The sequence below is a fragment of the Oncorhynchus masou genome, chromosome 1 (genome assembly GCF_036934945.1).
Source record: "Oncorhynchus masou masou isolate Uvic2021 chromosome 1, UVic_Omas_1.1, whole genome shotgun sequence".
Lineage (NCBI taxonomy): Eukaryota > Metazoa > Chordata > Actinopteri > Salmoniformes > Salmonidae > Oncorhynchus > Oncorhynchus masou.
The window spans coordinates 10,689,155-10,702,390 of NC_088212.1; the positions used below are offsets into that span (position 1 = coordinate 10,689,155).

The 13,236-nt window shown below is 47.4% G+C and overlaps 1 protein-coding gene across 3 annotated transcripts in view; it reads right to left on the reverse strand.

Annotated features, from left to right (window-relative positions):
• unc5ca (unc-5 netrin receptor Ca) overlaps window positions 1-13,236 on the reverse strand; it is a 335,052-nt gene that overhangs the window by 160,007 nt on the left and 161,809 nt on the right. For all 3 annotated transcript variants that reach the window (XM_064937639.1, XM_064937554.1, XM_064937718.1), the window contains exon 2: window positions 1-181. This exon is cut by the window's left edge and continues 56 nt beyond it. In XM_064937639.1, the coding sequence (XP_064793711.1) occupies window positions 1-181 (181 nt within the window). The remainder of the gene's footprint in view (window positions 182-13,236) is intronic.

Here is a 13,236-nt window from a genome sequence, read left to right on the forward strand (position 1 = left end):
CTGTTGCACTTGAAGTAAATCTGAGTGGCGGGCGTGGCCTTGCAATAGAGATTGACTGGTTTGTTCTTGACGATGTACGCCTCCTCGGGCTCCATCAGGAAGTGGGGGAGAGGCTCCGGGGGGTCCGAGGGAAAGGTCTCGGGCAGCTCTCCCAACCCCAGGAAGTCATCTTCATCTCTCACTGCAGAGAGAGAAAGGGGGAGGGAGATGGGAGGGGAGAGAGAGAGAGAGGGGGGGGGGGAGAGAGAGGGAGAGGGGGGGAGAGAGAGGAGGGGGTGAGAGAGAGGGGGGGGGCGGGGCGAGAGAGAGAGGGGGCGAGAGAGGAGGGGGGGGGCGAGAGAGAGGGGGAGAGAGAGGGGAGAGAGAGAGGGGGAGAGAGAGGGGGGGAGAGAGAGAGAGGGGGGAGAGAGAGAGGGGGGGTGAGAGAGAGGGGGGGGGGGGGCGAGAGAGAGAGGGGGGGCGAGAGAGAGAGGGGGGGAGAGAGAGAGGGGAGAGAGAGAGGGAGAGAGAGAGAGGGGAGAGAGAGAGGGAGAGAGCGAGAGAGAGAGGGAGAGGAGAGAGAGAGAGAGAGAGAGAGAGAGAGAGAGAGAGAGAGAGAGAGAGAGGAGAGAGAGAGAGAGAGGGGAGAGAGAGAGAGAGAGAGAGGGGAGAGAGAGAGAGAGAGGGATTAAGCCTTGTACTAAATATCAACGTTATGTTTAATGTGTTAGACAATTTCTCTGCAAATACCTATCAACCATGCTTGTCCTCAATACTGACCACCACACAAAAACTTCCCCAAATCCTATTAAATTAACAACAATTGTATCTTCTTTTTGTAACGGAAAAGCTTCCTTTCATGATCAGCTCTGACATTTTCGCTGATGAAGGTTCTAGAAAGTTCTACAAAATATACAGCAGAGAGATAGTAGTGGCTTTGTCTCCAGTGATTATGGTAATGTTAGTGCCTGTGTTATTATTTGGGAAGTGTGTTTCCATAGCTACGCCTGACACAGGACTTGTGAGAATCAACAATAACAGTGGAAGGTGTAAACCCAGCGGTTTGTCAAACTAGGGGTCGCAACCCCACGTGTGGTCGCCTGATATGAAAATGGGGTCGTGGGAGAATTTCCAAAATCCTGAAGAAATAAAATAGATACAAACAAAAAATATATTACATTCTCATATCGTCTTTGTATCTCAAAATCTTTGTAATGTGGTTTTCACTTTAAAAATCTAAATGAAAATGATTCCAATCTAAAAGATCTAATTCAACCAGAGAGCGCCCTTAGATCATGGGATAGGAACGTACTTGATGGTTGCACTTGAATCATTCCCATGGTGAATGGCTAGGCCTGCTACATTATGAAACCACACACTACTGCAGAGACTTTGATAATAATGGCCACAATTAATAAGGTGAAAACAATGTGTAAGGAGATGGAGGCACAGAAACTCAAATCAATGCCTCAGATAACACTGTTAAAGTAATAATTCATGCTATTGCTGGCAATCAAGAGGAAACTGACTGAACGACTCAAAAACTCCCCAGCTTATGGTCTCCAAATGGGCGTTAGATGTGAGGGCCGAGATACATCAAACCACATCCACTGTGCGCCCGCCTGTTCGTAAAACAATGTGGAGATATGGGATCAGAGTATGACAATCTACTATTTCACACCGAGGCTTGGTGGTTATCGAGGGGGAGTGTTGGAAAGATGTTTCACATTGAGAGAGGAACTGATGGATGTAAAAAAAAAATTGAATTGGTTGACTTTCTGTGTAATGAAAAGAAAATGTGATATATTTGGGAAACTGAATGAACGGAACGCAAGAATGCAGGTGAGTGACTTCATCAGTGGATTCAGAGGAAAGAATTCTTATTGGAGAGAGTGTTTCAGAAGCGAACCCCGCCCCTTTCCCTCGGCCGTGCATGTTTCCAACAGGAAACAGCATCAGTAAATGTCTGTCACGTGTGATGACTGCTCACCTCCAACGCTTGGAAGAGCACTTTGGTACCTACTTCCCAATCTATTTGACTGTGATCCTGTCTCAGTTGACAGGCCGGTAAGCAGTGGTGGAAAAAGTACTCAATTGTCATACTTGAGTCAAAGATACCTGAATAGAAAATGACTCAAGTAAAAGTGAAAGTCACCCAGTAAAATACTACTTTAGTAAAAGTCTAAAAGTATTCGATTTCAAATATACTTAAGTATCAAAAGTAAATGTAATTGCTAAAATATACTTAAGTATATTTAAAATTCCTTATCATTTACAAATGACACATTTGTGTTTAGTAAGTCCACCAGATCAGAGGATGTCCAGGGATGTACTCTTGGTAAGTGTCCTATCCTGTAGTACCGGCAGTCGTTTTGGGAAAATATATGGAGTAAAAAGTGTATCCTTTTCTTTAGGAATGTAGTGAAGTAAAAGTAGAAGTTGTCAAAAATATAAATAGTTAAGTAAAGTACACAAACCCCTTAAAAATGACTTAAGTAGTACTTTAAAGTATTTATACTTAAGTTGTACTTTAAAGTATTTATACTGAAGTACTTTACACTACTGCCGGTAAGTGAAAATAAACACCTGATTGAACTGTCACATGACCGAAATTGGGCAGACAACACATTCACGGGTCACTGAGGAGTATTGGTTCCTGACTCAAAGGGAATACACTGCCGTCTCCCTCTGAGCATTGAAAGTCATGGTACCCTTCGCCAGCTCATATCTGTGTGTAGCTGGATTCAGTGCTCTCGTCTGCATTACAACCAAATATTGATCCAGGTTGGATGTGACAGCAGAGATGAGGTGCGCACTGTGGACCACGCCCCCTCCGACTTCGAGAAGCCACGCCCCCCCCGGACTTAGAGAAGCCACGCCCCCCCCCCCCAACTTCGAGAAGCCACGTCCCCCCGACATCGAGAAGCCACGCCCCCTGACTTTGAGAAGCCCCCCCCCCTTTGGACTTTGAGAAGCTCCGACACGACATGCATCCAGCACACCCATCTCATTAGTGGTGGTGAGATAAGAGACATTATGTCAGACGTATTTACAATTGACTATCATAGCCCCACATTAAAAGTACAGTATGTGATGGTGAGTTGAGAAGATAATCAGAAAAACTTTTAGAATGTTTATCAAATGACTGCCATAGCCCCAAATAAACACGTTAACATTGGCTGTTAATTACATCCTTTTTTTCACATGGTTGGGATCTCCAGCATTTTACAAAATGGGGTCATGGCCCCAAAAAGTTTGGGGAACCCCTGTGTTAAACCATGTTCATAGTTAGCCATTGTTATGTAAATATCTCCCAAAAAGTTCCAGTGGACTCAAGACAGAGCAGGTCAACCAAGGCCCCAGTGAGTCGCTGGACCTTGACCATGGTGGGGGAAAACACTAGTCTGAAGCTTTTTGGTAAAACTCCAGGGAAAATCCCCAATGAAAATGTTCTCTAAACTAATTCTAAATGCTTCTAATATCTCTGAAATCTTTCCCTCCATTTCCGACAAAATGCCCACCGCTGGCTCCCCCAATCAGCATAGGTCACAGAGTGGGATGTTACGAGAGTCAGTGATTCACCAAAGCTCTGAAGAATTCCAGGCGACGTACATACATGAGTGTTCTGACAACAAATCTGCATCCCAAGTAGCACTCTATTCACCCTATTCCCTCTACAGTGCACTACTTTTGACCAGGGCTCTCTATATAGGGTTCCATTTGGGACTTAAACCCTTGATGTATATACACTTAGCTGTGCTTATGCTCTAGCCTGTAATTTCCTTGTGCTTCGTCATCGGGCCAGGTCTCATTAGGCTCCACTATAGCGCCCTCTTCTCACCTGGAGTCTGTCAACCAGTCTGTCAACCAGTCTGTCAACCAGTCTGTCATCCAGTCTGTCATCCAGTCTGTCATCCAGTCTGTCAACCAGTCTGTCAACCAGTCTGTCAACCAGTCTGTCAACCAGTCTGTCAACCAGTCTGTTAACCAGTCTGTCAACCAGTCTGTCAACCAGTCTGTCAACCAGTCTGTCATCCAGTCTGTCATCCAGTCTGTCAACCAGTCTGTCAACCAGTCTGTCAACCAGTCTGTCAACCAGTCTGTTAACCAGGCTTCTAACTCACCGAGACATTCAGCCGTCGTGTGGAGCTCTGGCACTCAGGATCTCATTTCTCAACACTAAAGCTCCAGCTTCAAGTCCTTATCCCTCTTTGAATGCTGGGCACCCAAGGCGTTCAGGCGTTCAGGGCGTTTAGTATGCACGTAAAAAAAAACAAGACTGTTAAGAAAAACGACTTCTGCTCTAATAGATAAGAAAAATATGAAAAGGTTTGGCGTTGGTTTTATTTGATTTGTTACGTAATGAAGTTATTTTTGTAACACATTTTCTTCAGTTTTTCCTCTCTCACTTTGGCTAATTCCCGCTCTCTTTTATACCCATTCTCACCCCTCATCTGTCATTCCCTGAGCGGGATGGGTCCATTGCTCAAAAGCGGCAGGCCTAAATTATTGATTGGCACATGAAACAGGATCGTGAAAGGGGGACGGCTCATTCGTCAGACGCGGCAGCTTTATCACTCTGTGTAATTCACCCCTGTCCTGCTCTCCTCCTATCCTCCATCCCTCCTTCCCCTCTTCCTCCCCAAGCCAAGTGCCTCTGACAGGGCTGCCAGTCTAGGCTGACTGGGTGACTTACTGAGCAGTACAGGCAGTCAAAGGACACACACACACACATACGGAATGTCCTAAAGATGTGATCATCAATAGAGTTCCTGCAGGCAGACAGATTGCAGAAAACAGAGAAGAGCAGAGAACAGGAAGGCCCCTAAAGGCATGGTAGTAACCAGAGAACAGGAAGGGCCCTAAAGGCATGGTAGCAAACAGAGAATAGGGAGGGCCCCTAAAGGCATGGTAGTAAACAGAGAACAGAGAGGGCCGTAAGGGCATGGTAGTAAACAGAGAACAGAGAGGGCCCCTAAAGGCATGGTAGTAAACAGAGAACAGAGAGGCCCCTAAAGGCATGGTAGTAAATAGAGAACAGGCAGGGCCCCTAAAGGCATGGTAGTAAATAGAGAACAGGCAGGGCCCCTAAAGGCATGGTAGTAAATAGAGAACAGGAAGGCCCCTAAAGGCATGGTAGTAAACAGAGAACAGGGAGGGCCCCTAAAGGCATGGTAGTAAACAGAGAACAGGGAGGGCCCCTAAAGGCATGGTAGTAAACAGTCCATAACTCCTCTCTACCACCGTACCATCATCCCATCACAGCAATAGTAGCAATAAGTAGAACAGTCCCTGTGACCACTTCAATAAAATATATGATCTTCCTATATGAACTTCAAGCTGGGTCCACCCATACAAAAATATTCAGTATAAACACATGATTGAATGTCACTTTGGATAAAAACGTCTACTAAATGGGATATATTTGATATACAGTGGATATATTTTTTATTATTTTTTGCAAAAACAAAATGTAATTTCTAAGGATTATAGACATCAGTAGTTTAGTTATTACATTGGTCAACTACCTGGTAAATACATTGATATTAATAATTTGGGTATTTCTTCTGTGATGAGGTGCTTTCAGTACATGCAGTAGTTGATTCATGAATATGGTTAGTATTACTGAATAGAACAATGTATGAATAAGGAAGTGTTATAGAGCATTATGGGTAATATAGTACATCATGCTCTATGGCGTCCCAAAGGTTCCATTCAGCACTCTATGGCGTCCCAAAGGTTCCATTCAGCACTCTATGGCGTCCCAAAGGTTCCATTCAGCCCTCTATGGCGTCCCAAAGGTTCCATTCAGCCCTCTATGGCGTCCCAAAGGTTCCATTCAGCACTCTATGGCGTCCCAAAGGTTCCATTCAGCACTCTATGGCGTCCCAAAGGTTCCATTCAGCACTCTATGGCGTCCCAAAGGTTCCATTCAGCACTCTATGGCGTCCCAAAGGTTCCATTCAGCACTCTATGGCGTCCCAAAGGTTCCATTCAGCACTCTATGGCGTCCCAAAGGTTCCATTCAGCACTCTATGGCGTCCCAAAGGTTCCATTCAGCACTCTATGGCGTCCCAAAGGTTCCATTCAGCACTCTATGGTGTCCCAAAGGTTCCATTCAGCACTCTATGGCGTCCCAAAGGTTCCATTCAGCACTCTATGGCGTCCCAAAGGTTCCATTCAGCACTCTATGGCGTCCCAAAGGTTTTCTTTCAGCACTCTATGGCGTCCCAAAGGTTCCATTCAGCACTCTATGGCGTCCCAAAGGTTCCATTCAGCACTCTATGGCGTCCCAAAGGTTCCATTCAGCACTCTATGGCGTCCCAAAGGTTCCATTCAGCACTCTATGGCATCCCAAAGGTTCCATTCAGCCCTGTATGGTTGCGTACCAAATAGCATATTCCCCATATAGTGCACTACTTTTGAGCCGAGCCCTATGACATTTGGGACGCAGGCTAAACCTCTCACATCTACCCACACCTCTCCATCAGATTTGTGACACGACAGCAACAACACTTGAATCCTGGCACAGGGATCTCGAGTTCGCGACATAATACTTCCCCAGACATCTCATCTCTTCACCCTTTATCTGGAGGGGGTGATGGGGTTGAGGGGTTTGGAGTGAAGGGGCCCCTTCTTGTGGAACAGTCCCTTGCTGACATATCTGGGCAGTAGTCGTGGCAGCCGTGAGGTAATGCTATCCTTATCATATCCACAGGATCAGCTGCAGCTGCAGAGCAGAACCCTGAACCTGCCCATATGAACCCTGACCCTGTCCGTCTGTCTATCTGTGCCAGAGACTCCCACCTACCCCCAGTTCTATCCCCCTCCGGGCCCAACTACCCCAACCATCCCTAAGAAAATAAAACCAGGGTGATCGCTATCTCAGACAGACTCGCATATCTTTCTCATACAATTGCACAGACATACATTTGCACAGCTACACAAATCCTATGCAAGCCAACAAAGGTAAGATTTAAGACTCCCAAGCGGCGCAGAGGTCTACACACTTCCCTACAGGCACAGCATCTCAGTGCAAGAGGCGCCACTACAATCCCTGGTTCGAATCCAGTCTGTATAACATCCGGCTGTGATTGAGAGTCCCATAGGGCGGCGCACAATTGGCCCAGTGTTGTCCAGGTTAGGCCGGGGTAGGCCATCATTGTAAATAAGAATTTGTTCTAAACTGACTTGCCTAATTAAATAAAACGTGACTAGGTAACAGAATAGATGATAAATAGTAGCAGCAGCATATGTGATTAGTCTAAAGAGGGTCAATGCAGATAGTCCGGGTATCGATTGGTTAACTATTTAACTACTTAGGGCCTTCCTCTGACACCGCCTGGTATAGAAGTCATGGATGGCAGGAAGCTTGGCCCCAGTGATGTACTGGGCCGTAGGCACAACCCTCTGTAGAGCCTTGCGGTCGGATGCCAAGCAGTTGCCATATCAAGCGGTGATGCAGCCAGTCAAGGTGCTCTCAATGATGTAGAACCGTTTGAGGATCTGAGAGGACCCATGCTGAATATGTTAAGCCTCCTGTGGGGGAAGAGGCGTTGTCGTGCCTTCTTCACAACTATGTTGGTAATTCATGATAATTCCTTAGTGATGTGGACACTGAGGAACTTGAAGCTCTCGAGCCGCTCCACTACAGCCCGTCGATGAGGATGGAGGCGTGCTCAGCCCTCCGTTTCCTGTAGTAAACGATCAGCTCCTTTGTCTTGCTGACGTTGAGGGAGAAATTGTTGTCCTGGCAGCTCATCGTCATCGTGATCAGGCCAATCACCAACGTGTCACAAGAAAACTTAATGATGGTGTTGGGATCATGTATGGCCACACAGTCGTGGGTATACAGGGAGTACAGGAGGGTTCTAAGTACACACCGCTAAGGGGCCCCTGTGTTGATGGTCAGTGTGGAAGATGTGTTGTTGCCTACCCTCACTACCTGGGGGCGGCCCGTCAAGAAGTCCAGGATCCAGTTTCAGAGGGAGGAGTTCAGTCCCAGGATCCTAAGATTAATGATGAGCTTTGAGGGCACTATGGTGTTGAACGCTGAGCTGTAGTCAATTAAACACATTCTCACATTGGTGTTCCTCTTATCCAGGTGGGAGAGAGCAGTAAGGAGTGCAATAGAGATTGCGTCATCTGTTGATCTGTTGGGGCGGAATGAAAATTGGTGTGGGTCCAGGGTGTCTGGGATGATGGTGTTGATGGTGTTGATGTGAGCCATGACCAGCCTTTCAAAGCATTTCATGGCTACAGATGTGAGTGCTACGGGGCAAAGGTCATTTAGACAGGTTACCTTGGCATTCTTGGGCACAGGGACAATGGTGGTCTGCTTGAAACATGTAGGTATTAAAGACGAGGTCAGTTAGAGGTTGAACATATCAGTGAAGACACTAGCCAGCTGGTCAGCACATGCTCTGAGTAAGCGTCCTGGTAATCTGTCCTGCGGCCTTGTGAATATTAACCTGTTTGACAGTCTTATTCACATCGGCTAGGGAGAGCGAGATCGAGATCGCACAGCCGTCCGGACCAGCTGGTGCTCTCATGCATGATTCAGTTTCAGTTTCCCTGGATTAAAATCACGAGAAAATAGGAGCGATGCCTCTGAATGTGGATTTTCTTGTTTGCTTTTATGGCCCTATGCCTGTCTTAGTGCCAGCATCAGGTTGTGGTGGTACATAGACAGAGGTCGTCCAGTTAGTTCTCCAGAGATGGTACATTCGCCAATAAAAAAGAGGGTAGAGGTGGTTTATTTACTGGCCGTTGTAGTCTCTTCAGGGATCCCGCTCGTTTGCCTCTCTTGAGCCGTCTCTTCCTCTTTCGAGTCAGGTCGATTAGCGCCTGGTCCTCAATGAGCAGTAAATCCACATCTGCCGACTCGTCTGATGTCCAGAAGCTGTTTTCGGTCATAGGAAACGATGGCGGAGATATTATGTGCAATAAAAAGTGAAGATCAGAGTAAAAAAACAAACAAACAGAATTGGTCAGGAGCATGTAAAACGGCAGCTATCCACTGCAGCGCCATCTGGGAGCATTGGTGGCTTTTATGTGTGATGTCGTGCTTTGGCAGGAGGGCACTCGCACACTCACACTATAGCCTGTTTATGTGCAAAAGGCAGACTTCCTTTTGATTCTTACCTCCAGAGTTCCCTTCAACCTGTTCTCTGTCCTCACAGTGGCACTGATCTTTCTGTCCACAATGTACCACACGGGACTGCCACTGGGAGCACTGCTGTTGTTGTTGTTGTTGTTCTTAAACTTTTGTGTGTGATCTCGCTCCTGAAAAACTCAGCAAATGGCCCTACTTCACAAGTTTGTTTTATCTAAGAATATGTTGGACACTTCCAAACCGAGAGAAGAAAACAGAAAGGGATATACGAGGTAAAAAATGATGCAGCCAAAAAATAAAGAATTGAACTGACGTTACAAGAGCAGTAGAATGTCTTAGAAGAGTTACACCATCTTTGCATTAGAAGAGTTACACCATCTTTGCATTAGAAGAGTTACACCATCTTTGCATTAGAAGAGTTACACCATCTTTGCATTAGAAGAGTTACACCATCTTTGCATTAGAAGAGTTACACCATCTTTGCATTAGAAGAGTTACACCATCTTTGCATTAGAAGAGTTACACCATCTTTGCATTAGAAGAGTTACACCATCTTTGCATTAGAAGAGTTACACCATCTTTGCATTAGAAGAGTTACACCATCTTTGCATTAGAAGAGTTACACCATCTTTGCATTAGAAGAGTTACACCATCTTTGCATTAGAAGAGTTACACCATCTTTGCATTAGAAGAGTTACACCATCTTTGCATTAGAAGAGTTACACCATCTTTGCATTAGAAGAGTTACACCATCTTTGCATTAGAAGAGTTACACCATCTTTGCATTAGAAGAGTTACACCATCTTTGCATTTAGAAGAGTTACACCATCTTTGCATTAGAAGAGTTACACCATCTTTGCATTTAGAAGAGTTACACCATCTTTGCATTAGAAGAGTTACACCATCTTTGCATTAGAAGAGTTACACCATCTTTGCATTAGAAGAGTTACACCATCTTTGCATTAGAAGAGTTACACCATCTTTGCATTAGAAGAGTTACACCATCTTTGCATTAGTGCGGTGGGTTGTAGAAAGACGGGCCACCTATTATTGATTCTGGTAATGACCGTTCCTGAGGAAAGCAGGGTTAGAGTGGGGTCAGTAGTCCTCACAGGGCCTCAGGGGCCCTCAACGACATTCATGTCCAGTAGGGAAAGAGAGGAGGGCCTCTCTTTGCTAGGACACTTTTAAAAACTCACCCAGCCTGAGACACCAGCATCCTGATGGTTTCCCCGAAATCCTGGTTGGTGGATTCACGGGATCAGGAGGGAATAAGCAGGAAATCCTGGTTGGTGGATTCACGGGATCAGGAGGGAATAAGCAGGAAACCCTGGTTGGTGGATTCACGGGATCAGGAGGGAATAAGCAGGAAACCCTGGTTGGTGGATTCCCGGAATCAGGAGGGAATAAGCAGGAAACCCTGGTTGGTGGATTCCCGGGATCAGGAGGGAATAAGCAGGAAACCCTGGTTGGTGGATTCACGGGATCAGGAGGGAATAAGCAGGAAACCCTGGTTGGTGGATTCACGGGATCAGGAGGGAATAAGCAGGAAACCCTGGTTGGTGGATTCCCGGAATCAGGAGGGAATAAGCAGGAAACCCTGGTTGGTGGATTCCCGGGATCAGGAGGGAATAAGCAGGAAACCCTGGTTGGTGGATTCACGGGATCAGGAGGGAATAAGCAGGAAACCCTGGTTGGTGGATTCACGGGATCAGGAGGGAATAAGCAGGAAACCCTGGTTGGTGGATTCCCGGAATCAGGAGGGAATAAGCAGGAAACCCTGGTTGGTGGATTCCCGGGATCAGGAGGGAATAAGCAGGAAACCCTGGTTGGTGGATTCACGGGATCAGGAGGGAATAAGCAGGAAACCCTGGTTGGTGGATTCACGGGATCAGGAGGGAATAAGCAGGAAACCCTGGTTGGTGGATTCCCGGAATCAGGAGGGAATAAGCAGGAAACCCTGGTTGGTGGATTCCCGGAATCAGGAGGGAATAAGCAGGAAATCCTGGTTGGAAGATTCCCAGGATCAGGAGGGAATAAGCAGGAAACCCTGGTTGGTGGATTCACGGAATCAGGAGGGAATAAGCAGGAAACCCTGGTTGGTGGATTCACGGGATCAGGAGGGAATAAGCAGGAAACCCTGGTTGGAGTATTCCCGGAATCAGGAGGGAATAAGCAGGAAACCCTGGTTGGTGGATTCCCGGAATCAGGAGGGAATAAGCAGGAAACCCTGGTTGGTGGATTCACGGGATCAGGAGGGAATAAGCAGGAAACCCTGGTTGGTGGATTCACGGGAATTTATTGAAAGTTCCCGAAATTGCGCAACCCTAGTTAAGGTGGTAGTGTATCAGAAGTCATGGAGGGAGTTATACCATTCCTCTTTGGCCCGTTTGTAATGAATGCATGTGCGCACACACACACGCACGCTTGACACACGCACGCACACGCCTACACACAAGGGCTGCACTTTGATGTAATCTGAGGATCTTATCAGTCGCTTATCTAAAGCATTATCTTCCCCCATCCCCGTACCCACATTCTCACACACACACACACACACACACGCAAACACGTGGATGTATGCGCACACACACACACACACACGCAAACACACACACACACACGCAAACACGTGGATGTATGCGCACACACACACACACACACACACACACACACACACACGCAAACACACGGATGTATGCGCACACACACACACACACTTGCAAGAAGGTATGCACACACAAATATACACACACACAGACAAACATACACACACACACACACACACACACATCTAAGGGGCTATAGAAGATTCAGGGGAGAAGAGCAGCTCTGAAGGGGGACGGTGAAACCTGTTGTTGTCCAAATCACTGTGATAATAGGACTCCACTCAATGAGACACCATTTTCCCATTGTGATCATTTGCTTTAAATCGTCTTCAATTTGAAGGCATTTTACAATTGAAGAAGAGGTTACTGTAGTATTCCCTTTGTTGTAATGTAGAATGTTTGTTGACTGTCAGACACTTTGACAGTCTGCTCAGAGGCTCAGACACCCTGACAGTCTGCTCAGAGGCTCAGACACCCTGACAGTCTGCTCAGAGGCTCAGACACCCTGACAGTCTGCTCAGAGGCTCAGACACCCTGACAGTCTGCTCAGAGGCTCAGACACCCTGACAGTCTGCTCAGAGGCTCAGACACCCTGACAGTCTGCACAGAGGCTCAGACACCCTGACAGTCTGCACAGAGACTCAGACACCCTGACAGTCTGCACAGAGGCTCAGACACTTTGACAGTCTGCTCAGAGGCTCAGACACCCTGACAGTCTGCTCAGAGGCTCAGACACCCAGACAGTCTGCTCAGAGGCTCAGACACCCTGACAGTCTGCACAGAGGCTCAGACACCCTGACAGTCTGCTCAGAGGCTCAGACACCCTGACAGTCTGCTCAGAGGCTCAGACACCCTGACAGTCTGCACAGAGGCTCAGACACCCTGACAGTCTGCACAGAGGCTCAGACACCCTGACAGTCTGCTCAGAGGCTCAGACACCCTGACAGTCTGCTCAGAGGCTCAGACACTTTGACAGTCTGCTCAGAGGCTCAGACACCCTGACAGTCTGCACAGAGGCTCAGACACCCTGACAGTCTGCTCAGAGGCTCAGACACCCTGACAGTCTGCTCAGAGGCTCAGACACCCTGACAGTCTGCTCAGAGGCTCAGACACCCTGACAGTCTGCTCAGAGGCTCAGACACCCTGACAGTCTGCTCAGAGGCTCAGACACTTTGACAGTCTGCTCAGAGGCTCAGACACTTTGACAGTCTGCTCAGAGGCTCAGACACCCTGACAGTCTGCTCAGAGGCTCAGACACCCTGACAGTCTGCTCAGAGGCTCAGACACCCTGACAGTCTGCACAGAGGCTCAGACACCCTGACAGTCTGCACAGAGGCTCAGACACTTTGACAGTCTGCTCAGAGGCTCAGACACCCTGACAGTCTGCACAGAGGCTCAGACACCCTGACAGTCTGCACAGAGGCTCAGACACTTTGACAGTCTGCTCAGAGGCTCAGACACCCTGACAGTCTGCTCAGAGGCTCAGACACCCAGACAGTCTGCTCAGAGGCTCAGACACCCTGACAGTCTGCT